A 22755-nucleotide genomic window follows, 5' to 3' on the forward strand; every position below is an offset into this window, starting at 1 on the left:
GTCGAACCTGCTCCCAAGAATGGAGCCTCAAGCAGGATTGGGCAGATGTTATCCCCGGACCAGAGGGCGGAATCGATAAAACACTCTGAAGCATGCCCTGGACCAAGGAACTCCACCCCCAACCATGAGTGAGGAAGGGACAGTTCCATTGGAACCAAAAATGGAAGGAGTGGCCTCGAAGCCTCAGTGACCGTCACTGTCGATGCCAAGGAACAGGGTTCCACAAAGGACGTCTGAGCAATGGGCTTCGGAACAGACTGGTCCAAAGGAGGAGTATACAGCAGAGTCCTGAGAGAGACAGACCCAAGTCCCAGAGGGGGATAAGTCTTAGGAACATTTGGTATCCCTCTGGTCATCACCAGCTGATCCAACAGGTGCACCATATCAAGTTCGGATAGACTCCTGGTGGACCTCGTGGACACTCCTGAAGGGGAGTCGAGTCGGTCCAAAAAAGGGACTGTACATTTGACCCAGGAAAGGATCCAAGGAAGGGGAGTATTGGGTCCATGGTGACTGAGCTAGTGGCACTGTAGTCTCCAATTTGAAGACAGGTAGCAAAGGAATCAGTGGAGTAGTAAAAGGGCTCGGTGCCAAAGAGGCGCTCGGAGTCTGTCATCGGTTCCAAAGAAATTGCATGGGTCAGAACCGTTTTCAGTGTGGCCAAAGGCAAGGTTGGTGCCGTAGCTGTCTGTGCAGAAGGTTGTGCCGATTCGAGAATCCAGTAATGTCCATGGCTTGAGTCATAGTAATCGGAGCAGAACTTGGAACAGTAGTAGTAGTCGGAGCAGAAGTAGCAAGTCTATGCTCAGAGGAAGTTTTGTGTGCCTTATATGTTTGTGTCTCACTCCTATCACCAAGCCAGTGAAGAGGGATCAGAATGGGGATGTTTCTTGTCCTTTATTGGAGGGGTTGAGACCTCGGACACAAAAAAGGCCTCTGAGAAAGGAGAAGCAAGCAGGCCTTTCAAAACCAATTAATTTTTTCTTTCATTCAGCGTTAGCTGACTGAAACTTTGGCAAATTTGACAAGGGGATTTAAAAGAGGTGAGAAACCCCCAGACAATAAACACAGTCATCATGAGTCACTGTTTGAGAGTTTACCATTGCAATAAGTGCAATGTTTAAACCCCAAAGTCCCTTTTTTATCAGACATTTCCACACACACACTAATTACAAGTTAAGAATATGCAACACCTAAGAAAGGCAAGAAAATGAAGAAGGAAAGAAGATTCCAACAATATCAAGCGATACTACAAGGGTAAGGAGAGGGTGTACCAACAATTGTAAAAAGAATTACCCAACGGGCAGAGCTAGTTAGGTAAAGTTACAATAACTGTAAAATGAGTGAAGGGAAAAGATTTAGAAAGTGACTAAACAAGGGATAAATATCCAAAAATACAGAAAGTATCAAGGACAATATCACTTAGCTTGAGGCCTCGGTGAAACGCTGCTATATAGCTACGGGGCAAATGAGATCTGAGGTAACAGGGAGAAGGGCATTGTGGGTAGCAGCTTAGCTCGAGAGTTTGTGGTGTACGTGAGCTTGGTATTTGGCTGACAGTTCTGAGGGGCTCGGAACCGAATCCATCAGTGATGAATGGAAAGAAGATTAAAATCAGATCATGTCTTATGAGGGTCTCCAGAATCACATTTTAACTGTAGCTTCCAAACAGTCTTCATGCCCCATGAACGAAGAATGGCAACTGTCATCCTTCTCTACAAAGTCAGGTCATCTACGCCCTGAAAACTAGAGACCCATAAATCTCCTCAGTTTCATATGCAAAGGCAGGGAAAAACTCATTGTGGAAATGGTCAATGATGACACAGGAAAAGTACAGTTGTGTACACTTACCATAAATGTAGATGTTCAAGTGTATTTCACTGTTGCAGTCATTACATTTGGGTTTAGTCCCAAAGCTATGGTTGGGGGGGGGGGGGGGGGGCTGGAGCTAAACAGCATTAGGAGTGGCTATGAGGCCCTGCAGAACTGCAGTGGCAAAGCCTGCCCTGGATTTAGAGTAAAGAGGCAGACTGTAATGCTTTGTAAAGGTATGCACTGACCTTCAAGTAGCAGCCTCTAAAATTTCTTAGGTTGGTACTCCCCTGAGAAAGGCTGCAGAAGTGACTGCAGCTCTGGATGAATGTGGCCTAATGCCCTTAGGCACTATTTTGCCATGCTGTGAGTGGCAGAAATGAATGCAGTGACCTATCCACTTTGAAACAGTATGCTTGGAGATAGCCTTTCCTTGTGATGCTGCGGCATATGCCACTAGTAATTGATCTGTCTTTCTGAAAACTTTAGTTTTGTCCAAGTAGAATCTAAGTTGTCTGTGTATGTCCAAAGAATGCAGAATTTTCTCCCACTTGTTCTGTGGATTTGGATAAAACGTTGGCAAATGAATAGTTTGGTTAAGGGCTAAACTGGATACCACCTTAGGCATTAATGTAGGGTTTGTTCTCAGACCCTGTCTGGATAAAAAATGATAAAGGATTCCACAGCCATGAGAGCATGTAGCTCTGAAACTTGTCTTGCAGACGTTATTGCTAGGAGCTGAGCTGTTTTCCAAGATAAGAACTTTATATCCACAGTAGCAGCTAGCACAAAAGGAGGTAAGGTGTGTTTTTCCAAGACATAATTGAGGTCCCATGCAGGTATTGGCGTTCTCCTTGGAGGCCTTAAGTTTTTGGCTCCTCTGAGGTACTGCCTTAATAAAGGATGAGAAAAGGATGAGAAAAGAGTGGTGGCTCTGTATTGTAATGAGCCGAAATGGCAGAGGCATGAATTTTAATTGATGAAAAAGATAGGCCTTTGTCCAGCTTCTCAGTTAAGTATTGCAAAATCTGAGGAATATTTGGGACAGCCGTATCAGTTCCTTGAGCTTGGTTCCAAGCACAAAATCTCTTCCATTTCTCAGCATAGGATTTTCTAGTACTAGGCCTTCTGGCTTCTAAAATGACACGGGTTTACTGAGAGGTGTGATTTGTATGGCTACATTATCCGCCATGCTGCCAGGTTTAGGGTCCTGAGTTGGCTGTGCAGAATCCGATTGTTTTGCTGGGACAGTAGATGAGGTACTTGAGGTAAGGTCCAGGCTGGGCATTGGGACAAGTTCCTTAAGCTCGGATACCAGTACTGGCGTGGCTAGTCTGAGGCATTCAGAATCAATTTTGGTTTCTCCTCTCTGCCCTTTAGGAGTACCTTCGGGAGGAGAGGCAGTGGAGGAAAGGCATATACTGATAGGTTTGTCCAGTTGAAAGATTCCACTTTCCAAGCTTGTCTGTGAAGTCCTTGTGCAGAATCTTTTTAGTTGATTGTGAGGGGAGGCAAATAGATCTATGTCCGGGTGTCCCCATTTCTTTGTTATCATGCTGAAGACTTGTGGATCCAGGTGCCACTCTCGGGGATCCATGAGGTTTCTGCTTAGTTTGTCTGCCAGAGTATTTTCCTTTCCTGGCAGGAATTGTGCCTGCAGATGAACTTGGTAAGTCAATGTGTCCCATAAAGCCATGGCTAGTCTGCAAAGGGGGTAAGAATGAGTGCCCCCCTGCTTGTTTATGTACCACATGACCGTGGTGTTGTCTGGTCTATCAGTAGTTGTCCCGGATGAAGTAGGTCCTTGAAGGCTGTCAGGGCATTTTGAACAGCTAGCATCTTTTTTTGATTGATATGTAGATGCTTTTGGTTTGTGGACCAGGTGCCCTGAATGCCTCTTCCTGCCATGTGTGCCCCCCCCCAAGCATAATCTGATGCATCTGTCGTTAGGCTCTGCCTGACTGGGGATAGTGAGAATGGCTGCCCCTTGTTTTGGTGACAAGCCTTTGCCCACCATCAAAACTCCCGTTGCAGGCAGGGAATGAGAGTAATCATTGTTTCCATGCTGTGGCAATGTTGTGTCCAGACACTTTTTAGGTACCATTGAATTTTCCTCATATGCAGTCTTGCATATGGAATTAGTAAGATGCAGGATGCTATGAAGCCCAAAGCCTGCAGAATTTTTCTTGCAGATAACTGGGCCTTTGTTGCCATTTCCTTGAAATAGGTAGTCAGTTGCCTTCGTTTGTCTGGAGTGAGATAAGCCATCTGGGCAGTTGTATTTAAGCTTGCACCCAGGAATATTACCTGTTGAGAGGGTACTAGTTTTGATTTTTTTGTTGACCGTGTACCCTAGGCATGTTAAAAATCTTTTCACAAACGTCAGATGCTGTAGCAGAATGTCCTTGTTATCTGCTTGTATGAGGGAGTCATCCAAGTAAGAATATATTTGTATTCCTCTGTCTGCAGTAAGCAATTACTGGTGCCAGGCACTTTGTGAAGACCCTGGGCACAGTAGATAAGCCAAAGGGCAGTGCAGAGAATTGGTAATGCTTTGAGCCAACCTTGAATCTGAGGTATCTTCTGCATGACTGTCTGATTGGGACATGCAGGTATGCCTCTTTTAGGTATAAAGTCACGAGCCAAGCCTTGCTGCCCAGCATGGGCAGAAGCTGCTGCAAGGTCAACATCTAGAATTTTGGTATATCCAGGAAAGTGTTTAGAATAGATCGGTCCAGTATTGGTCTCCATGCTTTGTCCTTTCTGGGTACCAAGAACAGTCGAGTAACATCCTTGTCCCTGCTCTTGCTGTGGCACTTGTTGAATAGCCCTCATGTCCATGAGAGCTTGTTTTTGAGCCTCTGCCCATTGATTTTTGGCAGTCTGGCCAGCCGTTTGCCCTTAGCAGGCTATGGAAGCGAAACTTGTAGCCTTGTGACACTGTCTAGAACTCATTTGTCCTGGGTTATAATGTGCCAATTTTGAGAAAAAAAGTGCTAGTGTTCCCCCTAAGGGTGCTGCCAGAAGATAAGTGCTTTGTGCAGGCAGGGGGAAGTCATTGGGACTGTTTCCTGTATGGTTGTGATTTATCTTCTCCACCTTTGGAGGTAGAAGCACCCAACTGCTTAGACCTGTAGGAACCTTGCGGCTGTGATCTGCTTCTAGGGCGTCTGGATCTGCCCCTTTGAAGTCTGTCTGAGACTGGAAAGGACCAATTCTTTGTAGGCCAGTGTCTGCTAAATCTAGGTGGCTGTACCTGTAAGAAATCCTTGACCGTTTGCATAGATTTAGCTTTGCCCTCCATTTTCTTTAACACCTCTTCTGCCTTAACACCAAACAAAGCATCATGTTGTAATGGAGCATCTAATAATTTTGCTTTAGCATGATCAGGCAGATTTTGTTCCTTTAACCAAGCATGCCTCCTAATGACAGAACCCGTAACAGCAGCCCTGCAGGAGGCCTCCAGAGAATAAAACCACATTGCAGAGTATGCTTTCCAACTTGTTCAGCTGCATGCAATAAATCCTGCATTTCTTTGTTTTCTGCACATTCAGAATTTACCAACATTTTCTGTTTAGGCAGTGTCAGTTTAAGCAGTGTCATGACATATTGCTGATATTTGAGCATATGAAACTGGCAGTTTAAAGGCCCTTATAGCCAAGGTAGCAGATGTCTAAATCTTTTTTCCCCATCTATCCAGTGCCCTAGAATCCCTGTCAGAGGGGGTAGGGATTTTTGCAGTGGAAGCCTTGACCCCTTTGGGACCCTGAGAAATAGTTTCTGGGTCTGCAGTAGGGTTTTTGAAAAGGAATTTATAAGAGTCAGGGACCCTGTAGTATCTGTCCAGCTTAACAGGAGCTGGAGGTAAGGAGTCAGGGGTCAGACTAGACTCTGAGAACACAATCTACAATGTCCAACACAGGTGGAATAGCTAGAGGCCTGTGTTGAGGTAGTAAAAGGAAGTCTCTGAGCCTCCTCTTAGATTCTGAAAAATCTTGGCTCTCCCAGTGGAAGTGCTCCCTCATGGTATGCAAGGTTTCCCCAAAAGAGTAGTCCTCAAGAGGAGAAGCTGAAGGAAATGATTCTTCAGCATCAGAATCCTCTTAGGGAGGAAGAGAATATTCCTGATCAGAAGAGGAATCAGAAGAAATGGAAACCTGATCTGAAGATTAATAGTCTGCCTCTTGCCTAGGCCTCTTATCAGGAAAGGGATGGGAACCCCTGATCAAAGTAATTAAGTCTCTGGCCATTTTGAGCATCTGTTTTTTGGGCATGGAGGCCTGTCCATGTGGCTAGTGAACTTGTTTCTTTGCCTTTAGAGGTGTTTTAGTCTTTGCCTTTGAAGTCTGTTTAATATACAATTGTTTAGGTCTGAATACACCCTCAGAAGCCGATGCCTGCTCAGCAGCTCCGGACCCATCTGAGAGAATAGTCTCCGAGGCTCCAGTACCTTGAGTTTCCAGCGGCCTGGCCAACTCCATGTGGGAGTCGGTAGCGGCCTGCAACTCTAAAGTAGCGAACGTCAGGGGCTTCGAAAGCGCCTCACTGAGAACCGGCGACTTGCTTAGGAGAAGTTTAGTCTGTTTTGGACCTCAGTTGCCTTTTTCTTTGCGTTTGTTGCGAACTCCGGTAGTCGGACAGCTATCAAACGACACTGTATAATTAAATCTTCGTTCAAAGTAGCTTAATGCAAAATCGTACCGACGCTTAATAGTGCGTTGGTTAAATCCAACACAAAACCGACAACTAGAAACGTCGTGGTCAGGGGAATACAGTAAAAATGAAAGTCCTTATGAGGTATTTGCTTCCCACAAGAAATACAATTAATAACTTTTTCTGACATCGGTCTGGAGCAAGAAAAAAGTTTCCCCAACGGGGTACTTAGCTTTTAATGAAGACTTCGGATCTGAAACTCAAACACGAAAATCTCAGGAGTCGGCCGACCTGCACTTGCAAACTGCTTCTGCTTCGGGCACCGTGCGGCAAGAAAGATTGAAGAAAATGGCGTCGGCTGCACCTTTTATACCCTGACGACCTGACATCAGGGAAGAGGTGACAGCAACCGACGCAGGACCCAAGACTTTGGAATTCAGGCCGAATGAGGGCAACCTGCCAGCAGGATAAACCAAATGCAATGACTGCAACAGTGAAACACGAAGATCATCATTTAGACACTGGACCCTACCCAGTTTGGTTTCACTGAGGGCAGGTCAAACCTACTCAAATTGATGGACTTTTGAGAAGTTCACAAAAGCAATGGATGAGGGCAAAATGGTTCACAGTGTCTACCCTGACCTGGCCAAAGTGTATGACAATACTCCATTTGGGCACTGGTCGAAAAACTCATGAAGTTAATTTATTAACCCTTATGTCATCCAGTAGATAGCCAATTGGCTACCACACAGGACACAAAGTTAAAACAGGTATGACCCCCCTCTACAAAAATGCCAGTTACCAAAGAAGTCCTTCAGAGATATCTACTTCTCTAAAGTCCAGGGATCAGCCTTCTGACTAAATTTCAAACGATAAATTATAAGCAATCAGAATAACCCACAAATGAAAAATGCACAAACTGTTTCCTTCAGGAAGTCTGCCACCCCTGGTAACTACCATTTTGACAAAACATCCTCAAGAGTCGACCCAGTAGACAGGAACTTATCGACAGCAAACTAGTCTTTGACCATCACTTGTCTATGGTAGTGAGGAAATCATAACTTAAAGGTATGGCATCTAAGTTCAAGGGGGTCTTTCTTCCATTGCATTCAGCACTCATCATTCCCTATCACTGAGAACAATGCTCTCTTTGGTATGTACTAAATAAGGCACATCAGATAACTGGAACACCCACAGAGGTTCCTCACTAAAGGAATACAGGGTGTAAACATGTCCTATGCAAACCACCTCAAAACCCTATCTCTGTATTCAGTCTTCTACAGACTGTTGAGCGGAGATCTATGTATGGCATATCCAAGCCATCTTTCAACTCCACTCTGATGGGCCTCCTGCATACCCACAACACAAACAGCACTATAAGTACCACTTGAAAACACTTAAACTTTGCCTGTGATATAAACAGGGGCTGCTGACAAGACAGGTACGTATCCCAGAGACTATCCCTTCTCTGGAACAGCCCCCCCCCCAATCCATGTGAAGCACAGTTCCTCCCAAACTAATGCAAGTGTAACTTGGACAAATGGGAAGGGAACTGGAAATTCACCTTTGACTTGGCACCTATACCTCAAACGAACACAGCAAGCCTATAAACACTTCATCGCCGAGGCTCCTGCTTGTAAATGAACAAGGGTACCAGACACTGTCAGATTTTGGATGCATGGCCAAGCTTAAAAAAGCCCCAGGGTCACTAGTGTTATACAAACATGTATGATTTAAAGTAGTGAAAGTTGTGGGGTTAAGCTCAAGAGATGTACCTGAGGTTAGCACTGCAGTCAAGGATGTCTCTTGTCATTGACTATACTGATAATACCTAAAATATTGATAGACATCTCAAAGAGGATCAGAAATGTAGCCTTTCAAAGAGAAGCTACATACTGAATTACGAAAGTAAAGACATAGGAGCTAAAGCCATGTATAAACCACTCATGACCAGTTAATTCCACTAATTTTTATTCCTAGTAATCCCTGCACTTTCAACAAATCTTGCAACCTACTCCTACAACCTACAGCTCATTTAAAGGATAGCACGCTAGTGTAAAAAAATTACAACTTCTTTTATACTGTAATCCATGTTAACTGTTTGAAAATTGTATATCTATATCACCACTAGGGAGTCATTTCCTCCTGTAAAGCTATTTATCTAACTGCATCACGTTACTGAAAACCTCAAACTTTTGCTGTAAACTTGCACTCGGTCTCACAGCTGTATCAATGGGTCTTGTAGAGATTTTCTACACAGGCCTCCACCAAAAACAGGATCTAACCCAGTTAGATTAGACATATTAAAAATAATATAAACATATTTACATTACACCCAATTTTTATTATGGGTGCAGTGCTGAACCACTCAGAAAGCTGAAAACACACTATTACACTCTGCAAAACTGTCACTACATCATAAATAAAAAAAAAATCCTTTATATTTTACCAGAAAAAAAAACAATTCTGATTTTCATTTGTAGCATTGCAGAGTTAACATGCTAAATGTTTCAACAATGAATGACATGAGACAAGATGATGTTAAAAATTAAAGGTAGGAGCAGACCAAAATTCTTAAGTGACCCAAAAAAAAAAAAACTTTTTTTTCTCTGCATCTTACTATCCATCCTGCTATACACTTCAGAAGACTGACACTTAGCATTATACTGTTTTCATTGAAGTAACACAAGGTGTTTTGCAGAACTTCTGCTCAGTACGCAGAGTACAACAGTGGCACAAAACATTTTACCATATTTTCAGTAAACAGAAAAACAATAGTGTCACCTGTCATTTCAAACAAATCTATTAAAACAATATGAACTGAATGTGCAAGGCATATGATAAAATAAAGAAACCTCCACAAAGTTTTAAGTGGTCTTTTCTTTAGAACAGCTTAGATGTTAAATGCTTATTTAATCTTGGAAAAACAAAAGCATTAAGGTTTACTTGCCACTCAAATTAATAAAAAATCAAATTAATTTTATAGACCTTCTCCAATGTCTAAAACAACCTAATTCAACAGAAAAAAGCTAATATTTAAACTTACTATACGAACTAAGCTTAAAATTTGAGTTTTTTTCTTACATCCATAGAGAAAACTGCCAGAAAAGTAGATGAACACTTTATACATCACCAATGCAAATCTACAGCCTGCTAAGACAATGCTGTAGAGATGTGCACATCCATGAAAAAATGAGAAGAAATGCACAGAAACATTAAACGGAGAACTCCCCAGCAAAACACTTACATTCAAGATATCAGAATCATTGCTTTCCAATCCCTGAACTAACAATACTGCATGACTGTCCGTCTTTGGAAGACCTTTTGACTTCACTTTCATAACATCTAGGTCTATGGCGCACAGTCTCTCTTCAATGCTCAGCTGCAAAAGAAAACATAAGAAATTACCCAAAGTGGAGAAATGGTCAAAAACATTTTCATGACAGTATTATGCAACTAAATACCAGCTGTGTACAAGCTCTACCATACATCCTTCAACTGTTCTTGTATCTAAAATATATGGTGCCTTTTTTAGATCTGTGAGAATGTCCTTTGCAGTAAGTAGCAAACAGTATTTTCTCTTCTGATAATCCAAGCTAACACTAACACAAGGAACACTTGCCCCTGGCTTGTATATCATCACTCATTGACTAAAGAGGTGTGCACAAGTCCATGTGTCCTTCAAGTCAACAATGCACTCAGCAAAAAAGTCCTACCCAGAATAACATACATTTCCCTAACAAATTAAAATCTCAATGCATATAGCAGATGGAGAAGACACCTAAATACAGTGACAAAGAGGATAAGCAGAACCCCCTCCAAAAGACCACAAAGAAAGTACAGTTGCACAAGTCCTACTTATATCTGGGACAGTAAATGCTCAAACTCCTCACTTCCTCTGTGGCATTTTGAGCAGATTTCCAAAGCTTAACCTACCTTGAAGGTGGAAGAATAATGATCTAGGAAACTCTGGAAAATGATGCTAGCAAAACCAGCTCTAGACCTTGAAAAGTAATCCAGTTTGTATTGTTTTGTGAAGAAATAAACAGAGGACTAAATTGCTGCCTCTAGAATGCTTAGAGTCCACCACTCTCCGATATACCACCAGAGGACAAGGCCCTAGTCAAGTGGGCCTCAACCTTGCCTGGAAGAGATTCACCATGGTGTGAGTAACTGAAAACATCAGGGGACAACCAACATGGAATAGTTTGCTTAAAGAGAGGTTGACACTTCTTAGCCTCCACACAGAAGACAAAAATTTGTTCAGCATTCCTAAAGGGCTTTGTTCTCTTAAGGCAATACCTGAGCTGCCTGTACGTATCCAAGGTATGTAGAATTTTTTCTCCATTGAATTCTGGATCAGAATAGAACACTAGGAGCCTGATGGCTTGATTAAAGGTAAATTCAGAAAATACTTTATGCATGAATGACAGATTAGTGCATAACACAACCCTGTACTTGTAAAAATCAGATAGGGCTGGCCCCACCACAACAGTTTGCAACTCAGAGAAATGAATAAGCCAATCTTCCAAGTATTCAACTGTAAATCAGCTTGATATATGAGGTTAAAAGGAGGTAAGGTCAATTTTTCAAGAAAAAAGCTGAGATCCCAGGGAAGAGGAATTTGCTTTCGGGGGGGTCTGACATGCAACACTCCTATCATAAACTGACCACAAAGAGGCAAAACAGAGGGGTCCATGGGCCGACAAGCTGGGGTGGTCACAAGATGAACTTTGACAAAGGCACATGACAAACCATCTCAAAGTACCTTATAAATATTTCAAAAATCAGAGGGGTTAAAACCCTTTCAGGATTTCTGTTACTGACTAGGCATCACCTAAAAAAAATCTACCTATTAACGCAAGATTTTCTAGTAGCAGGTTTTCTGCTTCTAGGTGTCAAAATAGAATTATCCAGACAGTCAGTGCAATTGCTGCATGCTGTGGTGTAATATGTGCCCTGATGCTGTGTGAGCAAATCCAGTCCACCAGGAAGCTTGTGGTAACTGCCCTTAGCCAATTTTATTAAAAGGGAGAGCCAACTCTGCCTGGGCCAAAAGGGGGTTACCAGAATGATCTTTGGCAATTCTTTCCAAATCTTTAGAAGTATCATGGGAACCAATGGGAAGGGTGGAAATGCATGCAGGAACATTCCAATCCATGGGAATACAGTATCAGTCTTCAAGCGTGACTGAAAGGATGCCTTGAACAGAACATTTTCAGTTGTCTGTTGTGAAAGGAGGTGAACAGATTTACTTGAGGTGTACTCCTCATCTGGGTTAAGTCCAGGAAGACCACTACATGAAGTTTCCATTCATGAGGGTCTGGTCAGGATCTGGTTAGTCAGTTTGCCACTGTGTTTTGCTCTGACAGAATGTACGAGGCCTAGAGAGTAACATAATGCTAAAAAGACAACTCACAGGACAACGTTGCCAATTGTACCCTCTCGCTTGTTTAGGTACCACAACTCAGTAGTGCTGTCCATGACCACTAGAAGAGGAGCAATAGTCCAAAAACTGTGAAGAACGTTTAAGGCATGAATCACTGCCAATATCTTACATTTGTGTGTTTTGGCAAATGCCCTGAGGATCCTACAAGTCTTGCACTTTTACTATGGACACTGCATCCAAACAAAATTTGAAGTGTGCCTGGACAGACTGGACCAGGGTATGGAGAGAGAAAGGGAGTCCTGGGATGCAGGAACTGTTGCTCCCTCCACAACTGCTGCTCCTAGTTCATGAATCCCAGTATCTGTACCTGGAAATCTAAGTGATGAAGGTGCAGGGTCCAACAATTGAAGTGCCACTCAATTTCTCATGTGTAGTCTGGCTAATGGCATCCATGAAGTTTGATGGCATGAGGCCTAGAATTTTGAGAAATTCAGTTGCCGAGGCCAACTTTATGAGAGAAATCCAAGAAAATGCCATAAGTCAGAACTGTGCCTTCTGGCAGGAAAACTATCCCTTCTACTGTTTCTATCCAAAACTCCAGGAAAACAATTCATTGAGAGGGTTTAGAAGGCCTTTCGAAGGTTCAGTTTGAAGCCTAGGTGGTAAAGTAGGGATGCAAATTTGTCTAAAGACTCCAAACATGTGGATACATAATTTGCACAAATCAGCAAGTAGTCTAAATAAGGAAAAATATGAATGCTTAGAGTTCTAGGACGGCCACGGATTGTGCAGCAGTTAGCGTTGTCACCTCACAGCAAGAGGTTCTCAGGTTCGATTCTCGGCTGGGGGTGCCTTCTGTGTGGAATCTGCATGTCCTCAGTGCTCCGTTTTCCTCCCACACCCCAAAGACGTGTAGGTGGATTAGACATTCTAAACTGGCCCTAGGCATGAGTGTGTGCCTTCTGTGGAAGGTTGGGCGCCGGGCTGGCAACTCAACACCGTAAAACTCTACTGATAAATCATGAGCGGACAGGTGATCTGCTGTGGCGACCCCTAAGTGGGAAAAGCAGAAGGAAGAAGATGGATGCTTAGGGTTCTGCAACAGATAGCCACTGGGGCCAAACACTTTGAAACACAAGAAGTGCAACAGAAGGTCATACACCCTTGCCTTGCTCTAGGGTAGTTCCCAAGAAAATCACTAAAACCAACAATTATCTAAACAATTGTCTTAAGCTCAGGTGCTCCTTACAAAGAATCAGTGTGACTGGACTCAGTATCAACTAGGAAATTGCCACTGCCCTCAAATTCATTAGAAAGGTCTCCACCCAGATTAGCACAAGAGCCATGTATGGAAATACAACCACCAGAATTAACTGTCTGCAGGACACTTTTAGCCAAGGAAACCACATAAGTCTTATAATATGATCAGATGCATGGTTTGTTTCCTGTGAATTTCACTACTACATAAAATATTAGGGGATAAAGTAAGTCTGGCAAGGGGACTCTTGCCCTGGACTACTCCTGCACCTAAAAGGTTTGGTTCTTCCATACCTCTGTCCGGTACTGAACAGCCCAGGAGAATGTTTAACCCTTGTATGACAGTTTCCGGCAAAGCTACACTAGAGGAAGATGGGTCAAAAGCTAAGGGATCTGCAGGCAGAGCAGTGGCCCAGACAGGATCTCCTCAGGCTGAGAAATTTTCTTTTTAGGTGCAACTGGATTTGATGAGGAGCATCACAGTTAGGATCTATCAAGTCAAGGGAGAGAATGCCAGCCAGAATAATTAACAATGTACTGGATAATGTATCAAAATAAGTACTTAAACTTTCTAGCAATAAGTATATCCCCACTTAAACTCTGACAAACTGCATCTATCAGAAAAAAGTCTGAAATTGGTTCAGAATTCTTCAATGTGCCAAACCAATGTTAAAAATTAGTTCCACACACTAAAACCACATTAAACTTTCACAAAATAATATTAACAGCAATTTAAACTCTACTGTCTTGTCAGAGTAAAATCTCCACAGTACATTCAGATAGCTTCATTTTAGGTAAAGCCTCAACCTGATGTTAAAAACACTGAAGAGTCACACATATGGTAATTCCATAAAGGCTGAAAAATACAAGTTCTGCAGCATTTTCCTGTCAAGAGATGAGAATGCAGAGAAAAGAAAGTTGTGTAAAAATCTTACCATAACCATAGAGGTCCTCTTCCATGCTGCAGTATTCATTAGTGGGTTTATCCTTCTTTCAATCAGCTTGTCCAGCCAGGTTTCCAAAGCTTTTCAGTCCCAGATGATGCGTCTGACATCTTGACATGTTGGCAGGTACGCGAGGCATAAATGTGACGTCTGCACGCACCAGCCCTCAGAACCAAAGAAGCCCCAGACGCAGCCAGTCCTGATGGCCTAGCCTGTACAGAAGCTGAGGAGAGCAAGTGCAAGGATAAGAGGGGGGTGATGGGAGGGAAGGAATACTGCAACATGGAAGAGAAGGACATCTATGGTTATTGTAAGATTTTACACAACCTTCCTATGATCCTTATATTCCAATGTTGCAGTATTCACAAGTTGGCGAGTACCATAGCTCACTGCTGGCTGGGGGTGGGGGGTGTGGGGGTCTGGATAAGGATTCCAGGAACCCATGCTGGATAGCCCTGGCAAATCCTGCCCTGTTCCTGCAGATGTTGTCCAAACTTGTACTGTCTGGTGAAGGCGTGCAGAGAGGACCAGGTAGCTGTTTCTAGAATGGAGCTGGTGTCTAGACCATTGAAAAAGGCTTCAGAGGAAGCCATGGCTCTTGTGGAATGGGCTCTGACATTGCCTGAGAGTCTTCCCATGGTGTGTGTAACAAAAAGAAATGGCTCTAGCAATCCAAGAATAAATGGTTTGTTTTCCCACAGAGCCCTGGGGTGGAAGGAAACAAACAGCTGGTCTGATTTGCGTAAAAGCTTGGTCTTATGCAAATAGAATCGAAGTTGCCTGTGGACATCCAGAGTGTGTAGGACCTCTCACTGTCTCCCTGAGGATTAAGAAAGAAGGTGGGTAGGTGAATAGCCTGATTCAGGGAAAGGTAATTGACCACCCAGAGGGTGAAAAAGGAATTAATCCTGAGGGTGACCCTGCCCATATGGAAAAGTAGGAAGGGTGGGGTGGCCATAAGGGCTTCCTGGCTGAAGTCAGAGCTACTAGTAGTACCGTCTTCCAAGTGCAAAATTTCAAGTCAACCTTACCAGCTGGTTTGAAGAGTGGCAGAGTAAGTTTTTTAGGACATAGTTAAGATCCCAAGAAGGAGGGGTCAGTTTTCTGGGGGGTCTTAAGTGTAAAGCACCCTTTAGGAATAGCTCAGCTGTAAATCTGGAGGCCAACAGAGGTTCCATAGGCAAACAGGCAGAAATGGCAGACAGGTGTGCTTTTAAAGAGGTTAAGACTAGCTTGTCTTCAGGAGTTCACACAGGTAGGAAAGAATCAGAGGCAAGTCGCTGTCCAGTGGCTCCATCTGTCTTTTGTGACACCACATAGAAAACATTTTCCATTTCGAGAGATCAGATTTCCTTGTGTTGGGTTTCCTGGCCTCCTGCAAGACTGAGAACATGTCCTCTTTGTACAGGTATCTGAAGGGAATCAAAATGTTAGACACAGGGAGAGGTGCAGGGATCTCCGCTGTGGGTGAATCTGTGTCCCTTTGTGCTGTGCGAGTAGATCACTTGTGGTGATTGTCCTTGGAGAGATGAAGTAGCGGGAACTAGTGCTGCCTTGGCCAACAGGAAGTCACCAACAAGATCTTTGGCGAGTCCTGCTGAATTTTCAGTAGAACTCTCTGGATCAGAGGGAAGGGGGGCGGCACACAGGAACTTCCCACTCCATGACATTGAGAAGGCATCTGTTTGCAAACCCTTCAGGTTGTAAGTTCTGAAGCAGTAGCTATGGAGTTACCTGTTTATGGAGGAGGCGAACAGGTCTATCTGTGTAATACCGCACCTGTGGACCAGATCTATGAACACTTCTCTTGACAGCATCCATTTGTGGCTGTCTGATACGGCTCTGCTTAGTGAGCCTGCCTGAGTTGTGCTGGGACAGAATGTAGGCTGTCCGGAGGATGATTCCCCAAGAGACAGCCATATCCCATACCTGTAGAGCTAGTCTGCATAGGATGTAGGACTTTGTCCCTCTTTGCTTCTTCAGGTACCACATCACTGTGGTGTTGTCTGAAGATCTTTAGGAAGCCCTGTTGGAAGTAAGGTTGGAAGGCCTGCAGGGTGAGGAATATTGCTGTCATTGCCCTGATATTGATGAGCACTTGTTTGTGTCTGTCCACAAACCTCGCACTGTCCTTGGACCCAGAGTTGCCCCCAGCCCAGGTCTGAGGCATCTGTATGCATGATCTGGGAAGGGGGGCATTTGCAGGGGCAGGACAGGATTCTGGGCAATTTAGACAAGCCACCATTTTAACTCTTGGTGAAGACAGGGGAGGAGTGGGATCCTGAACTCTAGAGGATGTGAGTGCTAGGTTCACATAAAGTACAGGTACCACTGAAATTTCCTCATGTGTAACCTCACTAGGGGTATCATGGGAATAGTAGCTGCCATGTACCCCAGAAGTCTTAGGAATTCCACTGCAGTCAGAGCTGATGAATGGAGAGCAGACAAAGAGTTGGGTGAAAGACCACTTTTCCCCCCGGAGGGAGGCCATCCTGATGTCTGTCCTGATTCTGCATCCCAGGAAGACAATGTCCCGTGTAGGACTGAGTTGTGACTTTGGGAAATTTATCAGGAACCCTAGAGACTGCAGCAGGAGGTCCTTGGTGTGGACCCAGGAGGGCCGTTCTGTCTGCTGCCTGCATGATTAGGTCATCTAGGTATGGGAATATTTGTATTCCCCTTGTCCTGCAGTAGACAATTACTGGGGCTATGCACTTTGCAAATACCTTTGGGACAGTGGAGAGTCCAAAAGACAAGGCACAGAACTGAAAGTGAAAAGAGCCTGTTATGAATCTGAGATATTTCCTGGAGGTAGGCTTTTATAGGAATGTGAAGATAAGCTTCCTTTATGTCTAGGATTACCATGAAGGCCTGAGGCAGAATAAGGGGAAAGAGTGGGTAAGGTGAGCATCCTGAAGGAGGGTACCTTTAAGAAGAGGTTGAGGAGGGAGAGGTCCAAGAGGAGTCTCCATGGTCCTTCCTTTCTGGGCACCAGAAAAAGTCTCGAGTAGAAACCTTTCACTTAAGCAGGGGTGGGGACTGATTCTATGGTGCCTTGAAGCAGGTTGTTTAAGACTTGGTGTAGGAGTGACAATTGAGATGCGGGAGGTGGTGGAATAGACGGTCTTGGAAGTGGAGTGATCCAAGTCAAAGTAGCCATCCCGCAGGATGGATAAAACCCATTTGTCAGATGTTACAGGGACCATGCAGAGACAGAGACGGGTGGACAAAGGGGTGGTGGGATGAGGTGAGGGAGGAAATGTGGCAGGTAGTCAGACACTGTCTGCCCTGTCTGTAAAGGAAGGCTTCTGGTCAGTGGCCTGAGGAGTCCTTGGCTGAGCAGTCTCCTGGGAGGCGTTCTAGACCTGGGGGGGGGGGGGGGTGAAGGCCTTGATGTCTTTCTTATAAATTGAGTCTTAGCTGGTTAGTTCCTCTGGAACTTTGGGAGAGAGACAAGGAGATGCTTGAGGTCTTGAAGCCATTTTCCTTTCTGCTGGAGAGACTTGAAAAGATCAGCCACCTTAGAACCAAAGAGGCCTGAGTGGTCCAAGGGGGCATCCAGGAGTTTGGATCTGAAGTCATCAGGGAGTGGCTGCAGACGTAGCCAGGAATATCTTCTTAGCACGGATGCTGATGCAGCTGACCTAGCGGAGGCCTCAGCTGCATCGTATGCACACCTAAGGGAGTTGCTTGTTCACTTGTGAGATAAGCCCGAGCAAGGAAGACAAGGATGCTTTAGCAGCACAGTCAGGAATGTTATTAAGCTCTTTGGAGGCTTTGTCCAGGACAGCCAGAGTACACTTGGCTATGTGAGACTGGTAATTTGTTGCCCTAAAAGCTAGGGTAACAGAAGTGTAAATCTTTTTTCCCCACCTCTCCATGGCTTTGCTGTCCTTATCTGCAGGCAAGACAGTGGTAGTAGGGGGGAGTTTAGATGCCCTGTCCATTGAAATGGTAGTGGCTAGGTCTGGTTGGGGACATTTGAAAAGGAATTTATCTGAGTCAGGGACCCTGTATAATGTCTGCCCTTTGAGGAGCAGATGGTTGGGAATATGGATTAATGGATGTTGCAGCAAATGCATCCAAGAAAGCAGGTTGGACAGGTGGGATAAGTGATGGATTAGGTGATTCCATCTGAATCAGATCATAAAATATTTTCTGTGCTTCAGACATTTCTAAGCATTTCCACTTAAAGTGTTCTCTCATCAGGTTAACAGTGTCCCCAAAGGTTAGGTCTTCCACTGGGGAATCATGCTCAGCAGAGGCTTCTTCGGGATATCCATACCCCAGGACGACAGGGAATTCTCCGAGGAGTCTGACAGTTCCTCCTCTGCAGGTTGACCCACAGTCCTTTCAGGTAAGGAAGGCCTGGGGCTGAGAACAGGTGGAGAAACAGGGGTGAACTCTGAGATGGGCCTGAGGGCCAAGAAAGCATTGTAGAGACTCTAGCTGAAGGCCTGCTAACCAGGTAAGGCCTCTTGTGCCAGAGAAGTATCTCTGGTCTTTTGTTTTTCTTAGAAGGCCTAGCCGGCGACTGGCTGACGGTAGGCCTGGAAGAAATCACTGAAACAGTGGAGGTCGGGTCCAAATCGCCCATTGAAGGTACTGCCCCCCACCCGGCATCTGCAGCAGGTGCTGGTACATCCTCCCTGGACATGTCATCTGCTTTAGATTGTGCGGCCTCCTGTAAGGTACCTGGTGTATCTGTAGTGGCAGAGTGGGTCCTCAGCCAAGCTGACGGTGGCTACAGGTTGAGGAGCGGCAGAGGAAGGAGCAGTGAAAATAAGCTGCATGGACTTGCCCCTCTTCCTTGGTGGTTCAGATGGGGCATCAGAGGCAGCTTACATACTGAGAGCAATCTGTCTTAGGCACTGGTTCTCAAGGTACAAGTTGAGAGACTAAGTGGCAGCAAAGGGGTTTGGGGATGAACGATTAACGTATGGCACAGTTTTTGTAATCGTGATCTCTACACACAGGCAAGAGAGACACTGGTCATGGGTGTCTTTATGGGGAATCTGACGACCACAGTTGCACTTACTCTTACCGGACATGAACAGACTATAATACTACAAAAAGAATGAAGAAAAAGCTCCAACAGGGTACTTATCTTTAATGCAAGACAGATCTGACATCCGTGAGTAGCAGAACATCCGGCGTACGACTGGCAGCTGAAAGGTTATGAGGGCTGGTGCTTGCAGATGTCACCTTTAAGGCCCATGTACCTGCCTCCACGTCAGATGTGCAACCAAACAAGAGGGACTAAAAAAGCTTTGGAAACCTGGCCGGACAAGCTGATTGGAAGAAGGGTAAACCCACTAGTAGAAAACTGCAACATTAGAGTACAAGGACATCATCTGTTCTTATCCTGCAACCTAGGGAAACTTGGTCCTAGGAAGGACTCTGGTTGGACTTGGGGAAGTTTATGTTGAATCCCAGTGCCTGCAGGACAGAGATGACTTGGTCGAGTTGGTTCTGTAATGATCTGGAGCATTCTACCTGAATCAGGAGGTTGTCCAAGTATAGAAAAATTAGAATCCCTTGGACTCTGCAATAAGCAACCACTGGAACCAGACACTTGGTGAACACCCTTGGAGCCATAGAGAGTCCAAAGGGCAAGGCTGAGAACTGAAAATGTAAGGAACCAACAGCAAAGCGCAAATATTTCCTGTAGTTGGACCTTATAGGGATGTGGCGGTAGGCATCCTTTATGTCCAAGGTGGTTAGAAATCCCTGAGGTATCAGTAAAGGAAAGGGTCTGAACAGCAAGCATATGAAAGGTGGGTACCTGTAAAAGACTGAGGTGAGAGAGATCCAGAGTAGGTCTCCAAGGTCCATCCTTCCTGGGAACTAGGAAGAGTCTTGAATAGAATCCCTTTCCTTTTTCTGCCACAGGAACCGGTTGTATGGTTCTTTGTGAAAGGAGGCTGTCTATGACCGGCTGGAAAAGGAGAAGTTGATTTTAGGGTGGCTGGAGAATCCCCCTGGGAGAAGAGAAAATGATCCAGGTCAAAGTAACCCTTTTCTAGGATGGAAAAGACCCACCTGTCTAAGTTGATGGTTTGCCAAACTGAAAGACAGTGAGAGCCTTAGAGACAGAGGAATGAAGTATGGAGGGGGGTGGCAGTGAAGATAGGTAGTCACAGGCTACCTGCCCTGTCCTGAAAGGGAGGTTTCTGGGCAGGAGTTTGAGCAGGTTTAGAATGGTTCTGCAGTTTCCTAGTACCTTTTCATGCCCTACAATGGGAAACTGGTACAGAGTATTTCCTCATGAACAGAGTCTTTGAGGGATAGTTCCTGCAAAATTTTGGATATAAGGGAAATGAACAGGTGTTATAAATCATGCAGTTCCTTCCCTTTTTGCTGAAGGGCCTTAAATAACTCAGCCACTTTAGATCCAGAAAGGTTAGAGCTATCCAGGGGTGCATCCAGTAATTTGGCCCTAATATCAGGTAAGGGTTGTAGTTTTAACCATGAGCATCTTCTAAGGACTGAAGTTGAGGCTGCAGACCTGGCAGGGGCTTCTGCAGCATCATAGCTGCATCTAATAGAATGTCTAAAAACTTGAGAAGACTGGGAAGAGAGACTGGAGATTTGAGCCTTGGAAAATGAATCAAGAAGGTCAACTAATAGTTTGGTGACATGGGTCAAGAGAGACAAGGAATATTTGGGACATGTACATCTGGTAATTTACTGCCCTAAAGGCCATGGTAGCAGAAGCATATACCTTCTTACCAAGGTGCTCCATGGCCTTACTGTCCTTGTCTGTGGGAAGGACAGAGGTAGAGGGAAACCGCTTGAATGGCTTGTCTGCTGACACAGACAGTGGCAGGGTCAGCAACAGGGCGTTTTATCAAAAATTTCACCCCTTCAGGGACTTTGTAAAACCTGTCAGGTCTTCTAGGGGCAAGTGGTTGTAAATCAAGATCAACAGAGGAAGCATTAAAAGTATCCAAGAAAGCCAGTAACACTGGAGGAATTGTTGGAGTAGTAGGGCTTCCCATCTGCAAAAGCTCATACTATCGTTTTTTGGACCTCTGACATTTCAGAAGACTCCCAATGAAAACGTTCTCTCATTTTAGAAATGGTCTCCTTAAAGGTGAGGTCCTCTCCTGGAGGATCAGCCTCAGCAGATTAGTTCGCTGGGGAAGCATATCCAAGAGGAGATAGCATCCGAGACCCATAAGAAGAGAATCCTCCAAAGAGGAGTCTGAAAAGTCTTCAGCTTCAGGTTGGATAATTTCTTCAGCCTGAGGCCTGGGACTGATAGGAATAGGTCCAGCCTGTAGGGAAGCAGGCATGGCAGGCCTTAGGGCCATAAAGGCATTAAGTAGGCTCTGTGAAAAAGCCTGCTAATCAGGTTAGCTTTCAGCAGGAGAGGAGAGATGTTTTACGGTTTTTTTTTTTTTTTTTTTTTTTTTTTTAAGTGAAGGCCTAGAAGGCGTAGGCCCTATGGAAAGCCTAGTCTCGGACAGGCCTAGATTCTGTTTGCTGGGAAGTTGCGGAAGCAGTGGAAGGGCCTGTCTGGGCAGCCTAAGAAGCTGATATTCCACCTCATCATCAGCGGGTGACGTCTGCAAGCCCTCCCTTAATGTCCCTTCTGCCATAGGTTCTGCAGCCTCCCAAGGGGTACCCCCGCTATACCGGCAGACTCCGAAAGCTCCTGCAGGCAAATGTCGGTCACAGGAGGGATGTTAGGTGGAGGAGTGGCAGCAAGTTCAGGCCTGGAAACCTTGGGCATTTTAGATGGTTCTCTGGACTGACCAGACAACCCTTCCATTCCTAACACTAAGCATTTAAGACACTGATATGTTCAAAACATGCAGACAACTGTAGTATGTCTTAGGCATGAAGGTCTGACAGATCACACTAGTAAGGTGGTCGTGGGTAAGCCCTAGATGGAAAAGGCAGAGTTCGTGGGCGTCCTTATGGGGGATCTGACAACCACACCTGCACTTTCCCTTCCTAGATGACATGTAACCTAAACAGACATGTAGTGACAAAAATGAATCAGAAACAGCCCCGATGGGGTACTTATCTTAGAAACATGAAGATCCGAAAGCGAAGATGGGACAACACTGACATTCGACAGGCGAGAGAAGTTCTGAGGAAAGGTACTTGCAGACGTCACTTTTATGGTACATGCTCTCTAGCCAGGTTCAGATGTCCCACATACCTAGCAATCCCTACAAGCATTTGTATACTGGCCGGACATACAGGTAGCAAACAGAGGATAACCAGAGTTTGGAATACTGCAACATAAGAATAGAAGGACATAGAAATAATACAGTTGGATAGTTTCTAATAGATGTAGAAAATTATACTAAACTATTCTCACTAAATGTCCCTGACTGACTAAAGAATTACTGTTCCCAGACTACTTATAAGCGGATATATATGCTGAGTGTCTTACCACAGCTAAAGCCAGATGACATCTGTCTCTGTCTGCATGGATGTGTCAGGCATAAATCTTGCTAGAAAGCTTTCCCATCAGATTCTGTGCTGCTGCGAGGGTTCCAAAGAACCCAGATGCTGGCTAAAGGATGACATCACCTCGTCACCTGACTGGTACATTACACACGCAGAGCTATAAATTTCAAACTCTCCATCCTCCCAAGGTTCTCTGATAAACATGCACATTTAATCAGTTATAATACTGTCTGACAAACATGTACATCTTTTTTCTGCCCATCAAGACCCACT

The 22755-nt window shown here is 44.6% G+C and overlaps 1 protein-coding gene across 1 annotated transcript in view; it reads right to left on the reverse strand.

Annotated features, from left to right (window-relative positions):
• WDR43 (WD repeat domain 43) overlaps positions 1 to 22755 on the reverse strand; it is a 1886673-nt gene that overhangs the window by 860524 nt on the left and 1003394 nt on the right. The window contains exon 11 of the mRNA XM_044059887.1: positions 9713 to 9847. Within this exon, the coding sequence (XP_043915822.1) occupies positions 9713 to 9847 (135 nt within the window). The remainder of the gene's footprint in view (positions 1 to 9712; positions 9848 to 22755) is intronic.

The sequence above is a fragment of the Protopterus annectens genome, chromosome 1.part2 (assembly GCF_019279795.1).
Source record: "Protopterus annectens isolate FY-2018-M chromosome 1.part2, PAN1.0, whole genome shotgun sequence".
Taxonomy (NCBI): Eukaryota; Metazoa; Chordata; order Ceratodontiformes; family Protopteridae; genus Protopterus; species Protopterus annectens.